This window comes from Salvelinus sp. IW2-2015, unplaced genomic scaffold (assembly GCF_002910315.2).
Source record: "Salvelinus sp. IW2-2015 unplaced genomic scaffold, ASM291031v2 Un_scaffold2049, whole genome shotgun sequence".
NCBI classification, from domain to species: Eukaryota; Metazoa; Chordata; class Actinopteri; order Salmoniformes; family Salmonidae; genus Salvelinus; species Salvelinus sp. IW2-2015.
The window spans coordinates 30,014-50,615 of NW_019943393.1; the positions used below are offsets into that span (position 1 = coordinate 30,014).

At 43.2% G+C, this 20,602-nt stretch overlaps 1 protein-coding gene, 1 long non-coding RNA gene and 2 pseudogenes across 2 annotated transcripts in view; 2 read left to right on the forward strand and 2 right to left on the reverse strand.

Annotated features, from left to right (window-relative positions):
* The first annotated feature begins 325 nt into the window (after positions 1 to 325).
* LOC112072806 (elastase-1-like) overlaps positions 326 to 20,602 on the forward strand; it is a 25,530-nt gene continuing 5,253 nt past the window's right edge. The window contains 4 exon segments of the mRNA XM_070439941.1: positions 326 to 532; positions 650 to 719; positions 722 to 749; positions 943 to 1,068. Coding sequence (XP_070296042.1) covers positions 326 to 532; positions 650 to 719; positions 722 to 749; positions 943 to 1,068 — 431 coding nt within the window.
* On the forward strand, positions 1,927 to 2,878 carry LOC139024940 (elastase-1-like; annotated as a pseudogene).
* LOC112072808 (uncharacterized) lies at positions 7,347 to 8,244 on the reverse strand. The gene is made up of 3 exons (XR_002894393.2): positions 8,083 to 8,244; positions 7,625 to 7,774; positions 7,347 to 7,444 (listed from the first exon to the last, which is right to left on the reverse strand). It is a non-coding gene; the product is annotated as an uncharacterized lncRNA (long non-coding RNA).
* LOC139024941 (elastase-1-like) lies at positions 8,385 to 10,658 on the reverse strand (annotated as a pseudogene).

The following is a 20,602-nucleotide window of genomic DNA, read 5'->3' on the forward strand; positions in this document are numbered from 1 at the left end:
TCAGAAAACCCAATTATATTTGAAGGTAGTTTGTACTGACCTCTCCTTCTGGATGAAGTGGGTGAACAGGCAGTGGCTCGGGTGGTTGTTGTCCTTGATGATCTTTTTTGTTCTTCCTGTGACATCGGGTGGTGTAGGTGTTCCCACCTAGGGCAATGGACATTTACAGAACGTTCAGATAGAAATGCATTGTGTAGATCCAATATGACGGTCAGATAGATTGGAATAGTATAGGAGATTGTGGATGTCTATTCATTTTATTCTTTATTATTAGTAGTTATTTTTTGTACACCCAGCCCGCTTAACCCGGAAACCAGCCGCACCAATGTGTCGGAGGAAACACCGTTCAACTGGACGACCGAGTCATCCTGCAGGAGCCAAGCCCCACAAGGAGTCGCTAGAGCGCATGAGCCAAATAAATCCCCCCTGGCCAAACCCTTCCCTAACCTGGACGACGCTGGGCCCAATTGTTCGCCGCCTCATGGGTCTCCCGTCCGCGGCGGGCTGCAACACAGCCCGGGATCGAACCCGGGTCTGTAGTGACGCCTCAATCACTGCGATGCAATGCCTTAGACCGCTGCGCCACTTGGGAGGCCTTGTCTTCTCATCTTTAAAATCCTCCTCTCACCTCTCTCTCTCTTGTCCTCAGATATCTCTCCAGTACAAGTCTGGCAGCTCCTACTACCACACCTGTGGAGGTAGTCTGATCAGGAGAGGATGGTCATGACTGCTGCTCACTGTGTGGACAGGTTGGACAAAGAAGACATTTAAATAGAAACAAAAATTTTCCAAGAGTTAACGTTACACAAATAAATAATACACAGATACAAAAACATTATACAAGATAAATAGCAAGTTTTGGAATTTTGATTCAAATGCATTTATAGGATATGGAAGTAACTTCCTAAGTGACCAATGTATTATTGCTTACGTGTGTGGCAGCCAGAGGACGTGGCGTGTGGTTCTGGGAGAGCACAACCTGAACAGCATCGAGGGTAAGGAGCAGATCATGACCGTCAACAAAGTCTACGTCCACAACTTGTGGAACTCCAACAGCGTTGCTGCAGGGTACGCAATTAATTTGTAATCCATTTTTTATCTTTGTTTAAAGAAGTTCAAATTGAGTCAATAAATGGTTTGAATTTAGCTACACTAGTTAAATGTCTCTATTTTTGACAGATTCTAATGATACTATTTTATTAGATCTTAAAATAAGTGTTCTGTAGTATGTTTATAATAACAATTACCTGGAGAATGATCCTAGTATTAAGTAGATGTGTTTTGGTTGAAGCACCAAAGAACAGGAAGAAGGTTAGGAGGGAGTATGTAAGAAAGATTTATGACTTGAGGTGAAATGAAGCCTCCTGGACATGTGTTTCTGTCCCTCAGATATGACATTGTGTTTCTCTTAACCCTCAGATATGACATTGTGTTCTTAACCCTCAGATTATGACATTGTGTTCCTCTAACCCCAGATATGACATTGTGTTCCTCTAACCCTCAGATATGACATTGTGTTCTCTAACCCTCAGATATGACATTGTGTTCCTTTAACCCTCAGATATGACATTGTGTTCCTCTAACCTCAGATATGACATTGTGTTCCTCTAACCTCAGATATGACATTGTGTTCCTCTAACCTCAGATATGACATTGTGTTCCTCTAACCCTCAGATATGACATTGCTCTCTGCGTCTGGACACCGAGGCTTCCCTGAACTCTGCTGTCCAGCTGGCTGCTCTTCCTCCGTCTGGCCAGATCCTGCCCACAACAACCCTTGCTACATCACCGGATGGGGACGCACCTCCAGTGAGTTGCATAAGTAGCTAACAGTAACTGAACTTGTAAATGTTTTTGGGTAAATATCTGTACATTTATATTTGTGTCTAGTTTCTAGTTTTTTTTTCTAGAAGTTGATCTAGCCATATGATTCCCACCCTGTTATCTCCTCTAACGTGTCCCTGTCCTTCCTATAGCCGGCGTCCTCTGTCCAACAGCCTGAAGCAGGCTTGGCTACCCAGCGTTGACCACCAGACCTGCTCTAGCTCAGGCTGGTGGGATCTACCATCAAGACCACCATGGTCTGTGCCGGTGGCGAGAGCCAACGCTGGTTGCAACGTAAGACCAGTCTAATGGAATAATTGGGTTAAATATTGCAGTCAATTGGGGTGGGGGGAGGTTGTTTCCAGGGTTTGAACCTGCAACCTGTCTCTCTTGTTCCAACATCTTACCAATTCTCTTAGTGGTCTACTGCTGAGGACTAACAACATGTTTTTGAATGAATACAATGTAGTTTATATTTCTTTATAATTTAAATGATGTCTTGCTTACATATTTAGAACTGAAAAAACAAAATCATTGATGTGTTGTAAGTATCTTGCCCTGGTCTCAGTCCTGATGAAGCTCTCTCTCTCTCTCCATCATTGTAGGGAGACTCTGGTGGCCCCCTGAACTGCCAGGTCAACGGTCAGTACTATGTCCACGGTATTGCCAGCTTCGTTTCCAGTGCCGGATGCAATGCTACCCGCAAGCCCACCGTCTTCACCCGTGTTTCTGCTTACATCAGCTGGATGAACGGGGTACGTCCTGTATAGCTAGGAAACAGAAGAAGAACGTGACTTTATTTCTCTCCAAGCTTGTCTATGACATTGTTATGCCATTTTAATTTGGCAAATTGGTGTCCGTCTCAGTAACAATATTGACTGTATTTTGGGCAAATGTGGAAATGCCGGTCTAATTAATGTTGTGTCCTTTCCTCTACAGATCATGGGTTGAAAGGGAACATGGGTCATCGAGCACAACCCAGCTCAATTTGGTTCACATTCTGCTCGTAAAGTTAAATAAATGTAAATATTTGCAGTAAACCTTTTGTCTTGTCTATGTGTATCAAGTCAAATCTATCTCAATGTTTTTCTCCACTTTAAGATATCATATGTAAATTGATCAGATCCGTGAGGGTTAAACATGTTCTTAGTAAATTTCCCTTTGCAGTACCAATGATTTATATATAACACTAGATGACTTATTAGGGGCTCTGTTTTTGAAGCCACCGTGCCTCCACTTGACTCTCCCCACCAGTGTAAGAAATAGTTAGGAAGATATAGAAATGCATTTATTAAGGTCTACATTGTTTTTGCCTCTTTTCATTTTATACAGACACATGAATACATACTTTTAAATGTATTATGTCCCCACTACAACAACAAAAACTTCAATCCATTTAGTGTTGTCCTTGAAACATTTAATTGAAATACTGTAGATTTCAAATCAAATCAAATCAAATTGTCACATACCACATGGTTAGCAGATGTTAGTGCGAGTGTAGCGAAAGGCTTGTGCTTCTTGTCCAACCGTGCAGTAATATCTAACAAGTAATCTAACAATTTCAAAACAACTACCTAATACACACAAGTGTAAAGGAATGAATAAGAATATGTACATATAAATATATGGATGAGCGATGCCGAACGGCATAGGCAAGATGCAGTAGATGGTATAGAGTATAGTATATTACATATGAGATGAGTAATGTAGGGTATGTAAACATTATATAAAGTGGCATTGTTTAAAGTGACTAGTGATACATTTATTACATCCACTTTTTTATTATTAAGTGGCTAGAGATTTGAGTCGGGTGGCTGTTGTCCTTGATGATCTTTTTGGCGTTCCTGTGAAATCTGGTGGTGTAGGTGTCCTGGAGGCAGGTAGTTTCCCCCGGTGATATGTTGTGCAGAGGTAGCAGAGAAAACAGTCTATGACTAGAGTTTCTGATAATTTTATGGGCTTTCCTCTGACACCGCCTTTTATATAGGCCATGGATGGCAGGAAGCTTGGCCCCAGTGATGTACTGGGCCGTACGCACTACCCTCTGTAGCGCCATACGGTCAGATGCCGAGCAGTTGCCATACCAGGCGGTGATGCAACCGGTCAGGATGCTCTCGATGGTGCAGCTGTAGAACCTTTTGAAGATCTGGGGGCCCATGCCAAATCTTTTCAGTCTCCTGAAGGGGAAAAGGTGTTGTCGTGCACTCTTCACGACTGTCTTGGTGTGTTTGGACCATGATAGTTCGTTGGTGATGTGGACACAAAGGAACTTGAAACTCTCGACCCGCTCCACTACAGCCCTGTCAATGTTAATGGGGGCTTGTTCGGCCCAGCTTTTCCTGTAGTCAGCTCCTTTGTCTTGCTCACATTGAGGGAGAGGTTGTTGTTCTGGCACCACACTTCCAGTTCCAACATAAAGTGTCCTAATATGTCGTTGGGCCATCACGAGCCGCCAGAACAGTATAAATGCGCCTTGGCATAGATTCTACAAGTGTCTGAAACTCTGTTAGAGGGATGAGACACCATTATTCTACTTGCTTCCATTCAGTCACAAGAGCATTAGTGAGCTCGGGCACTGATGTTGGGCGTTTAGGCCTGGCATTCCAATTCATTCCAAAGGTGTTCGATGGGATTGAGGTCAGGGCTCAGTGCAGGCCAGTCAAGTTCTTCCACACCAATCAAGATAAACCATTTCTGTATGGACCTCACTTTGTGCACGGGGGCATTGTCATGCTGAAACAGGAAAGGGCCTTCCTCAAACTGTTGCCACAAAGTTGGAAGCAGAGAATCGTCTAGAATGTCATTGTATGCTGTTGAGTTAAGATTTCCCTTCACTGGAACTAATGGGCCCGAACCACGAAAAACAGCCCAAGACCATTATTCCTCCTCCACCAAACTTTACATTTGGCACAATGCATTCGGGCAGGTAGCGTTCTCCTGGCATTCGCCAAACCTAGATTTGTCCGTCAGACTGTCAGATGGTGAAGTGTTATTCATCGCTCCAGAGAACCCGTTACCACTGCTCCAGAGTTCAATGGCGGCGAGCTTTACATCACTCCAGCTGACGCTTGACATCTTAGGCTTGTGGAAGCCCATTTAATGAAGCTCCCGACGAACAGTTTTGGTGCTGATGTTGCTTCCAGAGGCAGTTTGTTACTCGGTAGTGAGTGTTGCAACCGAGGACAGACAATTTTTACGCCCGACACACTTCAGTACTGGATAGTCCCATTCTGTGAGCTTGTGTGGCCTACCACTTCGCGGCTGAGCCGTTGTTGCTCCTCTATGTTTCCACTTCACGATAACAGCAATTACAGTTGACCGGGGCAGCTCTAGCAGAGCAGAAATTTGACTAACTGACTTGTTGGAAAGGTGTCATCCTATGACAGTGCACGTGGAAAGTAACTGAGCACTTCGGTAAGGCCATTCTACTGCCAATGTTAATCTATGAAGATTGCATGGCTGTGTGGCTCGATTTTATACACCCTCATAAACAGGTCTGGCTGAAATAGCCGAATCCACTAATTTGAACGGGTGTCCACATACTTTTGTATATGTATGCATGTACTGCCGAATTTGTATACTGTAATAAACTCTGGACTGCTGATGCTAGTTATTAGTCAGTGAGAGGCTTTGAAGCCACCATGTTGGTACTCCCAGTAGGAGCAGTCCTCCATAGGAATGAATGGAATTCGCTCCTCAGAGCATGCGCAGACCAGCTGGCTGGTGTGTTTACGGACATATTCAATCAATCCTATCCCATCTGTGTTCCCACATGCTTCAAGAGGCCACCTTGTTCCTGTTCCAACATAAAGCTAAGGTAACTGAGCTAACGACTATCGCCTCGTAGCACTCACTTCCGTCATCATGAAGTGTTTTGAGAGACAGTCAAGGATCATATCACCTCCACCCTACCTGACACCCTTGACCACTCCAATTTGCTTACCGCCCCAATAAGTCCACAGACGACGCAATCGCAATCCAACACTGCACACTGCCCTAACCCATCTGGACAAGAGGAATACCTATGTAGAATGCTGTTCATCGACTACAGCTCAGCATTTAACACCAAGTACCCTCCAAACTCGACCCCGCCCTGGACTTCTCTGACGGACGCCCCCAGTGTGAGGGTAGGAAACACATCTCCACCCCGCTGATCTTCAACACTGGGCCCACAAGGGTGCGTTCTCAGCCCTCTCCTGTACTCCTTGTTCACCATGACTGTGTGGCCATGCAGCCTCCAACTCAATCATCAAGTTTGCAGACGACACTACAGTGGTAGGCTTGATTCACAACAACGAGACGACTAAGGGATGAGGTGAGGCCCTCGAGTGTGGTGTCAGGAAATAACCTCACACTCAACGTCAACAAAACAAAGGATGATCGTGGACTTCAGGAAACAGCAGAGGGAGCACCCCCTATACATCGAGGGACAGTAGTGGAGGTGAAGTGTTAAGTTCCTCGGCGTACATCACGGCAAACTGAAATGTCCACCACACAAGACAGCGTGGTGAAGAAGGTGCAACAGTGCCTCTTCAACTCAGGAGGCTGAAGAATTTGGCTTGTCACAAAAACACAGATGCACAATCGAGAGCATCCTGTCGGGCTGTGTCACTGCCTGGTACGGCAACTGCTCGCCCATAACCGTAAGGCTCTCAGAGGGTAGTGAGGTCTGCACAATGTCTCCCCGGGGGCAAACTACTGCCCTCCAGGACACCTACACCACACGATTCACAGGAAGGCCAAAAAGATCAAGGACAACACACCCGACTCAAATCTCTAGCCACTTTAATATAAAAAAGGGTATGTAATAAATGTATCACTAGTCACTTTAAACAATGCCACTTTATATAATGTTTTACACCCTACATTACTCATCTCTATGTATATACTGTACTCTATACCATCTACTGCATCTTGCCTATGCCGTTCGGCCATCGCTCATCCATATATTTATATGTACATATTTTATTCATTCCTTTACACTGTGTGTAAAAGGTGTTTGTTGTGAAATTGTTAGATTACTTGTTAGATATTACTGTTAGGTCAGAAAGAAGCACAAGCCTTTCGCTACACTCGAACTAATATCTGCTAACCATGTGTATGTGACCAATACAATTTGATTTGAAATCTACAGTATTTCAATTAAATGTTTCAAGGACCAAATTAAATGTATTGAGATGTTGTTGGTTGTAGTGGGGACATAATACAATTAAAAAGTATGTATTCATGTGTCTGTAAAAAATGAATGAGGCAAAAACAAATGTAGACATTAATAAATGCATTTCATATCTTCCTAACTATTCTACACTGGTGGGGGAGTATCAAGATGGAGGCACGGTGGCTTCAAAACAGAGCCCCCTATAAGTCATCTAGTGTATATATAAATCATTGGTACTGCCAAGGGAAATTTACTAAGAACATGTTTAACCCTATCACGGATCTGATCAATTTACATATGATATCTTAAAGTGGAGAAAAACATTGAGATAGATTTGACTTGATACACATAGACAAGAAAAAGGTTTACTGCAAATTTTACATTTATTTAACTTAAGAGCAGAATGTAAACAAAATTGAGCTGGGTTGTGCTCGATGACAATGTTCCCTTTCAACCCATGATCTGTAGGGAAAGGACAGAAAATTAATTAGACGGCATTTCGACATTTGCCCAAAAACAGTCAATATTGTTACTGAGACGGACAGCAATTTGACAAATTAAAATGTGCATAACATGTCATAGACAAGCTTGGAGAGAAATAAAGTCACGTTCTTCTCCTGTTCCTAGCTATACAGGACGTACCCCGTTCATCCAGCTGATGTAAGCAGACACACGGGTGAAGACGGTGGGCTTGTAGGGTAGCATTGCATCCGGCACTGGAAACGAAGCTGGCAATACCGTGGACATAGTACTGACCGTTGACCTGGCAGTTCAGGGGGCACCAGAGTCTCCCTACAATGATGGAGAGAGAGAGAGAGCTTCATCAGGACTGAGACCAGGGCAAGATACTACAAACACATCAATGATTTGTTTTTTCAGTTCTAAATATGTAAGCAATGACATCATTTAAATTATAAAGAAATTAAAACTACATTGATTCATTCAAAAACATGTTGTAGTCCTCAGCAGTAGACCACTAAGAGAATTGGTAAGATGTTGGAACAAGAGAGACAGGGTTGCAGGTTCAAACCCTGGAACACCTCCCCCCACCCCAATTGACTGCAATATTTAACCCAATTATTCCATTAGACTGGTCTTACGTTGCAACCAGAGTTGGCTCCGCCACCGGCACAGACCATGGTGGTCTTGACGGTAGATCCCCACCAGCCAGAGCTGGAGCAGGTCTGGTGGTCAACGCTGGGTAGCCAAGCCTGCTTCAGGCTGTGGACAGAGGACCGCCGGCTATAGGAAGGACAGGGGACACGTTAGAGGAGATACAGGATGGGAATCATATGGCTAGATCAACTTCTAGAAAAAAAACTAGAAACTAGACACAAATATAAATGTACAAAATTTACCCAAAATATTTACAAGTTCAGTTACTGTTAGCTACTTATGCAACTCACTGAGGTGCTTCCCATCCGGTGATGTAGCAAGGGTTGTTGTTGGGCAGGATCTGGCAGAGGGAGGAAGAGCAGCCAGCTGGACGACAGAGTTCAGGGAAGCCTCGGTGTCCAGACGCAGCAGAGCAATGTCATATCTGAGGGTTAAGGAACACAATGTCAATCTGAGGGTTAAAGGAACACAATGTCATATCTGAGGGTTAAAGAACCATGTCATATCTGAGCGTAGAGTCACAATGTCATATCTGAGGGTAAAGGAACACAATGTCATATCTGAGGGTTAAAGGAACCAATGTCATATCTGAGGGTTAGAGGAACACAATGTCATATCTGAGGGTTAAAGGAACACAATGTCATATCTGAGGGTTAAAGGAACACAATGTCAATCTGAGGTTAGAGGAACACAATGTCATATCTGAGGGTTAAGGAACACAATGTCATATCTGAGGGTTAAAGGAACACAATGTCATATCTGAGGGTTAGAGGAACACAATGTTTTATCTGAGGGTTAAAGAACACAATGTCATATCTGAGGTTAAGGAACACAATGTCATATCTGAGGGTTAAGGAACACAATGTCATATCTGAGGGTTAAAGGAACACAATGTCATATCTGAGGGTTAAAGGAACACAATGTCATATCAGAGGGTTAAGGAACACAATGTCATATCTGAGGGTTAAAGGAACACAATGTCATATCTGAGGGTTAAAGGAACACAATGTCATATCTGAGGGTAAGGAACACAATGTCATATCTGAGGTTAAGAACACAATGTCATATCTGAGGGTAGAGGACACAATGTCATATCTGAGGGTTAAAGGAACACATGTCATATCTGAGGGTTAAAGGAACACAATGTCATATCTGAGGGTTAAAGGAACAATGTCATATCTGAGGGTTAAAGGAACACAATGTCATATCTGAGGGTAAGGACACAATGTCAATCTGAGGACAGACACATGTCCAGGAGGCTTCATTTTCACCTCAAGTCATAAATCTTTCTTACATACTCCCTAATAACCTTCTGCTGTTCTTTGGTGCTTCAACCCGAACACATCTACTTAATACTAGGATCATTGTCCAGGTAATTGTTATTATAAACATACTACAGAACACTTATTTTTAAGGTCTAATAAAATGGTATCCTTAGAATCTGTCAAAAATAGAGACATTTAACTAGTGTAGCTAAATTCAAACCAATTATTGACGCAATTTAAACTTCTTTAAACAAAAATAGAAAATGGATTACAAATGAATTCCCCTGCAGCAACGCTGTTGGAGTTCCACAAGTTGTGGATGTAGACTTTGTTGACGGTCATGATCTGCTCCGTACCCTCGTTGATGTTCAGGATGTGGTCTCCCAGAACCACACGCCACGTCCTCTGGCTGCACACACACGTAAGCAATAATACCTTGGTCACTTAGGAAGTTACTTCCATATCCTATAAATGGCATTTCAATCAAAATTCCAAAACTTGCTATTTATCTTGTATAATGTATTTGTATCTGTGTATTATTTATTTGTGTAACGTTAACTCTTGGAAAAATGTAGTTATTKWATAATGTCTTCCTTTGTCCAACCTGTTCACACAGTGAGCAGCAGTCATGACCCATCCAATCCTGATCAGACTACCTCCACAGGTGTGGTAGTAGGAGCTGCCAGACTGGTACTGGAGAGATATCTGAGGACAAGAGAGAAAGAGAGAGAGAGGTGAGAGGAGAGGTGAAAGGAGGATTTTAAAGATGAGAAGACAAGGCCTCCCAAGTGGCTCAGCCAACACGGCCAGCTTCCCTGTGGAACACTTAAGACACCTTGAAGATTCCACGCCCCGATGAATTGAGGCTGTTCTGAGAGCAAAAGGGGGTGCAACTCAATATTAGGAAGGTGTTCTTAATGTTTTGTATACTCAGTGTATGTTCAACGACCTTGAGTATTTGTAAGTTAGTATTTTCAAAAATACTACAAAAAATAAATATTTTCCACCTAGGTCTYGTGCTCAAAGTTTAATTCAAGTAACATGTCTCAACAGTAWTATATATTTTTTTGCCTGGTCCCAGATCTGTGTGTATCATAGCCAACTCCTATGTCAGTGGAGTATCGAAGAGTTGGCTTAAGCACATATAGTACAGTCCTGGGATCAGGCTAGTGTTTTACCTGCCAGGGCCAGGAGTTGGGCTGGGCGACCTCACCACCAACAACTCTCTGGTCAGGAACATCTTCCAGTCCAATTCTGGGCTGTGGCTCCAGATCCACAGACAGCACTGCAGGAGGTTACCAGGGGGGGGAAAACATATAGCTAAAAGTAGATTTCTTCTGGATGCTGTACGTACTCAAAGAGACAGAAGAGACAAAGGAAAATTGGGAAAATGGAGAGGAGGAAGAGAGTCTGAATAAGAAAAGTGAGTGAGAGTGAACGGGGGGGGTAAAAAGGCAGACAGAGAGAGTGTCTGAAGAAGTTCAGATCTTACCCAGGGCTGAGAGCGCTCAACAGGACGAACCTCAGCATGTTTTCAGTCTGTTAGTGTCAGTCTTTCCTGATGGAATATTCCTGTCCCTTTTATACCCTCGGGAGCAGGACACCCCACCTGACCTCCTCCTGCACTCCTTCAACTGCTGCAGCGTGTATTATCAGTACAAGATAAGCAAAAGGCAAACAGAAATACCACATGAAAAACAAACCCGAGGCTTACAATCTGGAACATAAACCACATTGGAGCCTTTCTTGAAGTGTACAGAGTATTTCAAACATTTCATAAAAACTTTATATTTATCTCCAACACCTTTAAAACAGTAATATTTCCAATAATTGCACAAGATGAGGCAAAGATCCTGGAAAAATCCACTGTACAGTAATCAGCTGGATCTGCTAACCCTAACCCAGGTACTGTACAGTAATACAGCTGGATCTGCTAACCCTAACCCAGGTACTGTGTAGGTGAGGTTGAGGTAGGCAAAGACTTTGGACAGTGAGATAATGGTGGGACAGAACACAGGTGGTTACCTGCCCCACCCTGACGTTGTACAAACACCTAAACCCCAGCCAGTCCAGACCAGACAGGTAGGTTTTCCAGAAATCCTGGGTGGATTTTCCCTCCTAACTTATTCTCTCCCGATTCCAGGAATCCTCCAACCAGGATTTTGGAAAACTGTGGCATTTGGGAAAGTTACCTGAATGTTGTAACCATAGATAGAATCAGGTGGGGTGTTCTGAGTCCTCCTGAGGGTATAAAACAGGACAGGAATATTCCATCAGGACAGACTGACACTGACAGATTGAAACATGCTGAGGTTCGTCCTGTTGAGCGCTCTCGCAGCCCTGGTAAGATCTGACCATCTCTATACTCTATCTCCTTGAAGAACTGACCATCTCTATACTCTATCTCCTTGAAGAACTGACATCTCTATACTCTATCTCCTTGAAGAACTGACCATCTCTATACTCTATCTCCTATGAACTGACCATCTCTATACTATCTCCTTGAAGAAACCATCTCTTACTCTATTCTCCTTGAAGAACTGACCATCTCTTACTCTATCTCCTTGAAGAACTGACCATCTCTATACTCTATCTCCTTGAAGAACTGACCATCTCTATTCTCTTCCCTTGAAGAACTGACCATCTCTATACTCTATCTCCTTGAAGAACTGACCATCTCTATACTCTACTCTTTAAGAATACCATCTCTATACTCTATCTCCTTGAAAAACTGACCATCTCTATACTCTATCTCTGAAGAAATGACCATCTCTATACTCTATCTCCTTGAAGAACTGACCATCTCTATACTCTATCTCCTTGAAGACTGACCATCTCTATACTCTATCTCCTTGAAGAAACTGACCATCTCTATACTCTATCTCCTTGAAGAACTGACCATCTCTATACTCTATCTCCTTGAAGAACTGACCATCTCTATACTCTATCTCCTTGAAGAAACTGACCATCTCTATACTCTATCTCCTTGAAGAACTACCATCTCTATACTCTATCTCCTTGAAGAAACTGACCATCTCTTACTCTATCTCCTTGAAGAACTGACCATCTCTTATCTATCCTCTGATCTCTATCTCTATCTCCTTGAAAACTGACCACTCATTCTATCTCTGAAAGAACTAACCATCTCTATTCTCTAATCTCCTTGAAGAACTGACCATCTGCTATTCTCTATCTCCTATAGAACTGACCATCTCTATACTCTATCTCCTGAAATGAATCTGTACTCTATCTCCTTAAGAAATGCATCTCTACTCATCTCCTTAAGAAAACTGACCATCTCTATACTCTATCTCCTTGAAGAAATGACCATCTCTATACAGACTATTTATCACCCTCTGATTGAGACTAATAGAGTAATTTAGATTTGAAGGATCCCCATTAGCCACGCCAAATGGCACATCTATTCTTCCTGGGGTCTGACACATACAGAAAAAGTATTACAAACTAAAATACTTTACAATTTACAATACAGTACATTTGAAAACATTAACATAGACATTACAGACCTTACACGCATAATAAATAACTACTAAAGTATAGAATGCCTTAACTAGGTTACATATGGCTTAACTAGGTTAACTAGGTCAAATAGGGGAGAGACCATACAGTTTACATATGCCTTAACTAGGTTACATATGGCTTAACTAGGTTAACTAGGTCAAATAGGGGAGAGACCATACAGAAAACATATGTCTTAACTAGGTTAACTAGGTCAAATAGGGGAGAGACCAGTGGTCTGAGCGAGAGGGGGAGGGGGGACAGTAACTTTCTACAATTCTACACATGTTGCCATGGTGCAAAGACCTAAATGTGCATTTTTATAGCTAACCTCATGCTAAAGTGCCTTCAGAAAGTATTCACACCCCTTGACTTTTTCCACATTTTGTTGTGTTGTTTAATACAGATGAAATTTAGATTTTTGTTTGGGTCACTGGCCTATACCATAATGTCAAAGTGGAATTATGAATTTTAGAAAATTTTACAAATGAATTAAAAACGATACGCTGAAATGTCTTGAGTCAATAAGTATTCAACCCCTTTGTCATGGCAACGCCTAAATAAGTTCAGGAGTAAATATGTGCTAAACAAGTCACATAATAAGTTGCATGGACTCTGTGTTCAATAATAGTGTYTAATATGATTTTTGAATGACTACCTCATCTCTGTAACCCACACATACAATTATCTGTAAGGTCCCTCAGTCAACCTCTACTTTGAGACAAACATGCATACKGGTCACATTAGCTTTCCTAGGTCCTTCTTTGCAGCACTTGACAATATCACCCGGCATTAGTCAAGATTAGATAAAACTAGAGCCTGCAGGACTTGTTTCATCAACTTTGTTGTTAAAAAAAAAGTTGAGCATCTCTTTRTCACAGACAGACCGCTCCCCATCTTTACAACAATTGAATCAATATGCCTTGACCGTGACAATTTACAGTCTAAGGTGACACCAAGAAGTTTAGTCTCCTCAACTTGCTCTACAGCCACGTCATTCACTACCAGATTCAACTGAGGTCTAGAACTTTGGGATTATTTGTAAACGAATACATTGCCTTTAGTTTAAGATATGTTCAGGACTAGTTTATTAACTAGCCACCATTGACGTCACCAGAGCGCGGCTACGGGCTTCAGACATCGAATGATTTTGTCTCAGCCCCGAGTCTTTTGCCCTGCTGGGATGGTGTAAAACAAGTTAGGCTACACTGCATTACACAATGCAATGAATACTCCAATCATGAGCCCTGCCTGCCCCGCCTTTTCAGTGCTGCCTAAAACCGCATTTCTGTGTACGTGGCACTTTAGGATGTGAAGTGGGGGGGGGGGGTGTATTTGTTTTCATGTAATAGTAGAAATACAGTGCCCTGAAAGTATTCAGACCCCTTGACTTTTTCACATTTTATTATTTTACAGTTTTATTCTAAAATGTATTAAATAGTTTCCCCACCCCTCATCAGTCTACACACAATACCCATAATGACAACAAAAACGCCTTTTAGAAATGTTTGCTAATTAAAAAAATGTAATAAAAAAAATCCCTTTACTCAATACTTTGTTGAAGCACCTTGGCAGCGATTTATGCATTGAGTCTTCTTGGGTATGACCTACAAGGAGTTTCTCCATTCTTCTCTGCAGATCCTCTCAAGCTCTATCGGTTTGAGGGAGCATTGCTACACAGCTATTTCAGGTTTTTCCAGAGATGTTCGATCGGGTTCAAGTCCCGGCTCAGGCTGGGCCACTCAAGGACATTCAGAGACTTGTCCCGAAGCCACTCCTGCGTTGTCTTGGCTGTGTGTTTAGGGTCATCGAAGGTGAACCTTCGCCCCAGTCTGAGGTCCTGAGCGCTCTGGAGCAGGTTTTCATCAAGGATCTCTCAATACTTTGCTCCGTTTATCTTCTCCTCGATCCTGACTAGTCTCCCAGTCCCTGCTGCTGAAAGACTTCCCCACAGCATGATGCTGCCACCACCATGCTCCACCGTAAGGATGGTGCCAGGTTTCTCCAGACGTGACGCTTGGCATTCAGGCCAAAGAGTTCAATTATGTTTCATCAGACCAGAGAATCTTGTTTCTCATGGTCCGAGAGTCTTAGGTGCCTTTTGTCAAACTCCAAATGGCTGTTATGTGCCTTTTACTGAGTGGCTTCCGTCTGGCCACTCTACCATAAAGGCCTGAGTGGTGGAGTGCTGCAGAGATGGTTGTCCTTCTGGAAGGTTCTCCCATCTCCACAGAGGAACTCTGTCAGAGTGACCATTGGGTTCTTGGTCACCTCCCTGACTAAGGCCCTCTCCCCAGATTGACCAGTTTGGCCGGGCGGCCAGCTCTAGGGAGAGTCTTGGTGATTCCAAACTTCTTCCATTTAAGAATGATAGAAGCCACTGTGGCCTTGGGGACCTTCAATGCTGCAGAATGTTTTTGGTACCCTTCTCCAGATTTGTGCCTCGACACAATCCTGTCTCAGAACTCTACTGACTATTCCTTCGATCTCATGGCTCGGTTTTCTGTTTTTTTTTAAACATTAGCAAACATTTCTGAAAACTTGATTTTGCTTTGTCAGTATGGGTTTTGTGTGTATATTACAGAGATTTGTATTTATTTAATCCATTTTAGAATAAGCTGGTAACGTAACAAAATGTGGAAAAAGTCAAGAGGTCTGAATACTTTGCCTCCCAGTCTTTAACTGTTTTTTGTAAGACACTGTGGCTCCCTAGTCTTTACCCGTTTTTTTTAAGACACGGTGGCTCTCTGTCTTTAACCGTTTTTGTGAAACACTGTGGCTCCCTGGTCTTTAACCGTTTTTTTGTTGAACACTGGCTCCGTCTTAACCGTTTTTTGTGAAACACTGTGGCTCCCTGGTCTTTAACCATTTTTTTGAAACACTGTGGCTCCCTGGTCTTTAACCGTTTTTTGTGAAACACTGTGGCTCCCTGGTCTTAACCGTTTTTTTGTAAGACACCGTGGCTCCCTGGTCTTTAACCGTTTTTTGTGAAACACGTGGCTCCCGGTCTTTAACCGTTTTTTTTGTAAGACCTGTGGCTCCCTGGGTCTTTAACCGTTTTTTTGTGAAACACTGTGCTCCCTTGGCTTAACCGTTTTTTTTGTAAGACACTGTGGCTCCCTGGTCTTTAACCGTTTTTTTGTGAAACACTGTGGCTCCCTGGTCTTTAACTGTTTTTTTGGTAAGACACCGTGGCTCCCTGGTCTTTAACCGTTTTTTTGTGAAACACTGTGGCTCCCCGGTCTTTAACCGTTTTTTTGTAAGACACCGTGGCTCCCCGGTCTTTAACCACTTTTCTTTCCTTTTTTTCTCTCTCTAACTTTATTGCCTCTGTCCCCAGTGCTGTCTGAGAATCTGGTTCCCCAGCCCAGATACCTGGAAGATGGAGCTGAGGAAAGAGTTGTGGGTGGCGAGGTCGCCCAGCCCAACTCCTGGCCCTGGCAGGTAAAACATTTTCCTTTGGGGCGTCAGGTAGCCTAGTGGTTAGAGTGTTGGGCCAGTAACCAAAAGGTTGCTGGATCGAATCCCTGAGCTGACAAGGTGAACATCTGTTGTTCTACCCCTGAACAAGGCAGTTAACCCACTGTTCCCCGGTAGGCCATCACTGAAAATAAGAATTTGTTCTTAACTGACTTGCCTAGTTAAATTAAGGATAAATAAAAAAATAGTCTCTCGTAGCCTGATGGAACCTGTGATCACCATTCTGTGCAGTAAAACAGGCTGGTTCCACCAGTGAAGTCTCCTGTGACAGCCTAGCTGATTTGATTCTGGGTGTCAACATTAGCCTGCGCCCAGATCTTTCTGTGCTTCACCCAGATCCTCTGTACTAGAGGAGTTGGCCATGGGACCTGGGATCCGGCAAGGATGTAGCTGCACCTGATAGTTTAATACTATGAAACACACTTTTCTACTTTTGTCAAATATTTTTTTGTAAATATTTTTTGTTCTAATTCTCTCCTCCCTTCTGCTTCTCATCTTTAACATCCTCCTCTCACCTCTCTCTCTTTCTCTCTTGTCCTCAGATCTCTCTCCAGTACCAGTCTGGCAGCTCCTACTACCACACCTGTGGAGGTAGTCTGATCAGGAGAGGATGGGTCATGACTGCTGCTCACTGTGTGGACAGGTTGGACAAAGGAAGACATTAGATTTTATAGTGAAACTCTGAAACCTTTTGACAAGGTCGCTTGGCATTAGGTTAAAGCTGAGATCTGCTATAGGTAACACAGCGCCCCTGGTCGCATGGCGTTAGGTTAAAGCTGAGATCTGCTATAGGTAACACAGCGCCTTCCTGTACTTATGCACTTTAACCCAACATGGGTTAACCTAGGAATATAGTCTAGTGGTTAGAGAGGCAGGTAGTGGTTAGAGCGGCAGGTAGCCTAGTGGTCAGAGCGTTCAGCCAATAACCGAAAGGTTGCTGGATCGAATCCTCGAGCTGACAAGGTATAAATCTGTCGTTCTGCCCCTGAACAAGGCAGTTAACCCACTGTTCCCCGGTAGGGCCGTCATTGTAAATAAGAATTTCTTCTTAACTACTTTCCTAGTTAAATAAAGGTTTAAAAAAAAAAAAAAAAAAAAAAACATTATTGTGGAATATCTACTAAATGCTAAGTATAGCTTTTGGGTCACTGTATTATAAACATACACAGCATCAAACAATTTTTAAAGAGCTTATAGCTATTGGTCTCAAATATATTTAAAGGCTTATATAGCTAATATGGTCCTAAATATATATAAAGCTTATATCTACATATGGTCTCCTAGAATATATATTTTAAGGCTTATAGTATCAGTGTCTCTAGAATATATTTTTAAGAGCTTATATAGCTACATCATGGTCTCCTTAGAATATATATTTTTAAAGTGTGCCATTTTCCATTGTAGTTAAAATGTAGTCACCTTGGCTGATATATTAGTTCTACCGCATGTCACTTGTGGTGACATAACGTATATGTCACAGTAATGACATATTGGTTAGTACACGTTTTTGAGGTACTGATCCATATTATACTCAAATTGTTATCAGTGAATGTCTCAGAATAAAATAAAATATATATTTTTAAACAATCAATTTTCAACTTTTAAAACAGGACGTACCCTCCAGCGATGTTGTTGGAGTTCCACAAGTTGTGGATGTAGACTTTGTTGACGGTCATGATCTGCTCCTTACCCTCGATGCTGTTCAGGTTGTGTTCTCCCAGAACCACACGCCAAGTCCTCTGGCTGAAGACACACACGCAATAATACCTTGGTCACTTAGGAAGTCAGTTAGGAAGTCAGTTAGGAAGTCAGTTAGGAGTCACTTAGAAAGTCAGTTAGGAAGTCAGTTAGGAAGTCTGTTAGGAAGTCAGTTAGGAAGTCACTTAAGAAGTCAGTTAGGAAGTCACTTAGGAAGTCACTTAGGAAGTCACTTAGGAAGTCAGTTAGGAGTCAGTTAGGAAGTCAGTTAGGAAGTCAGTTAGGAAGTCTGTTAGGAAGTCTGTTAGGAAGTCAGTTGAAAGTCACTTAGGAAGTCTGTTAGAAAGTCACTTAGGAAAGTCTGTTAGGAAGTCACTTAGGAAGTCTGTTAGGAAGTCACTTAAGAAGTCTGTTAGGAAGTCAGTTAGGAAGTCAGTTAGGAAGTCAGTTAGGACGTTATGCAACATATACATACACATAATAGAGATCTTAAAGTTGGAATCTGTTGCGGTAAAACTGCCACGTACGTTAGGTCTACTTTAAATAACTGTTTTTTTTTCTGACATCATTGCACTTCATTTCACATTGTTGCACATCGTTACATCATTGCACATCGTTGCACATCGTTTATTCGTTACATCATTGCACTTAATTTCACATCGTTGCACATCGTTACATCGTTGCACATCATTGCACATTGTTGCACATCGTTGCACATCGTTGCACATCATTGCACATTGTTGCACATTGTTGCACATCGTTGCACATCATTGCACATCATTGCACATCATTGCACATTGTTGCACATTGTTGCACATTGTTGCACATCGTTGCACATCATTGCACATCATTGCACATCGTTGCACATTGTTGCACATTGTTGCACATCATTGCACATCATTGCACATCATTGCACATCATTGCACTCATTGCACATCATTGCACATCATTGCACGCTCAATAGAACTGCAGAGTATGATTTTTGTTTATCACATGCTGGAAGCTCATCTCCTCCGTTTGATAAAAAATGATGTTTTCAAATGAGCCCGGGGCGACCAGGGGCGCTGTGTTACCTATAGCAGATCTCAGCTTTAACTAACGCCATGCGACCAGGGGCGCTGTGTTACCTATAGCAGATCTCAGCTTTAACCTAACGCCATGCGACAGCGGCGCTGTGTTACCTATAGCAGATCTCAGCTTTAACCATAACGCCATGCGAACCAGGGGCGCTGTGTTACCTATAGCAGTTCTCAGCTTTAACCTAACGCCATGCGACCAGGGGCGCTGTGTTACCTATAGCAGATCTCAGCTTAAACCTAACGCCATGCGACCAGGGGCGCTGTGTTACCTATAGCAGATCTCAGCTTTAACCTACGCCATGCGACCAGGGCGCTGTGTTACCTATGCAGATCAGCTTTAACCTAACGCCATGCGACCAGGGGCGTTGTGTTACCTATAGCAGATCTCAGCTTTAACCTAACGCCATGCGACCAGGGGCGCTGTGTTACCTATAGCAGATCTCAGCTTTAACCTAACGCCATGCGACCAGGGCGCTGTGTTACCTATAGCAGATTCAGCTTTAACCTAACGCCATGCGACCAGGGGCGCTGTGTTACCTTAGCAGATCTCAGCTTTAACCTAACGCCATGCGACCAGGGCGCTGTGTTACCTATAGCAGATCTCAGCTTTACCAAACGCCATGCGACCAGGGGCTGTGTTACCTATAGCAGATCTCAGCTTTAACCTAACGCCATGCGACAGGGCGCTGTGTTACCTATAGCAGATCTCAGCTTTAACCTAACGCCATGCGACCAGGGGCGCTGTGTTACCTATAGCAGATCTCAGCTTTAACCTAACGCCATGCGACCAGGGGCGCTGGTGTACCTATAGCAGATCTCGCTTTAACCAAACGCCATGCGACCAGGGGCGCTGTGTTACCTATAGCAGATCTCAGCTTTAACCTAAGCCATGCGACCAGGGGCGCTGTGTTACCTATAGCAGATCTCAGCTTTAACCTAACGCCATGCGACCAGGGGCGCTGTGTTACCTATAGCAGATCTCAGCTTTAACCTAACGCCATGCGACCAGGGGCGCTGTGTTACCTATAGCAGATCTCAGCTTTAACCTAACGCCATGCGACCAGGGGCGCTGTGTTACCTATAGCAGATCTCAGCTTTAACCTAACGCCATGCGACCAGGGGCGCTGTGTTACCTATAGCAGATCTCAGCTTTAACCAACGCCATGCGACCAGGGGCGCTGTGTTACCTTATGCAGATCTCAGCTTTAACCTAACGCCATGCGACCAGGGGCGCTGTGTTACCTATAGCAGATCTCAGCTTTAACCTAACGCCATGCGACCAGGGGGCTGTGTTACCTATAGCAGATCTCAGCTTTAACCTAACGCCATGCGACCAGGGGCGCTGTGTTACCTATAGCAGATCTCAGCTTTAACCTAACGCCATGCGACCAGGGCGCTGTGTTACCTATAGCAGATCTCAGCTTTAACCTAACGCCATGCGACCAGGGGCGCTGTCAGGGACG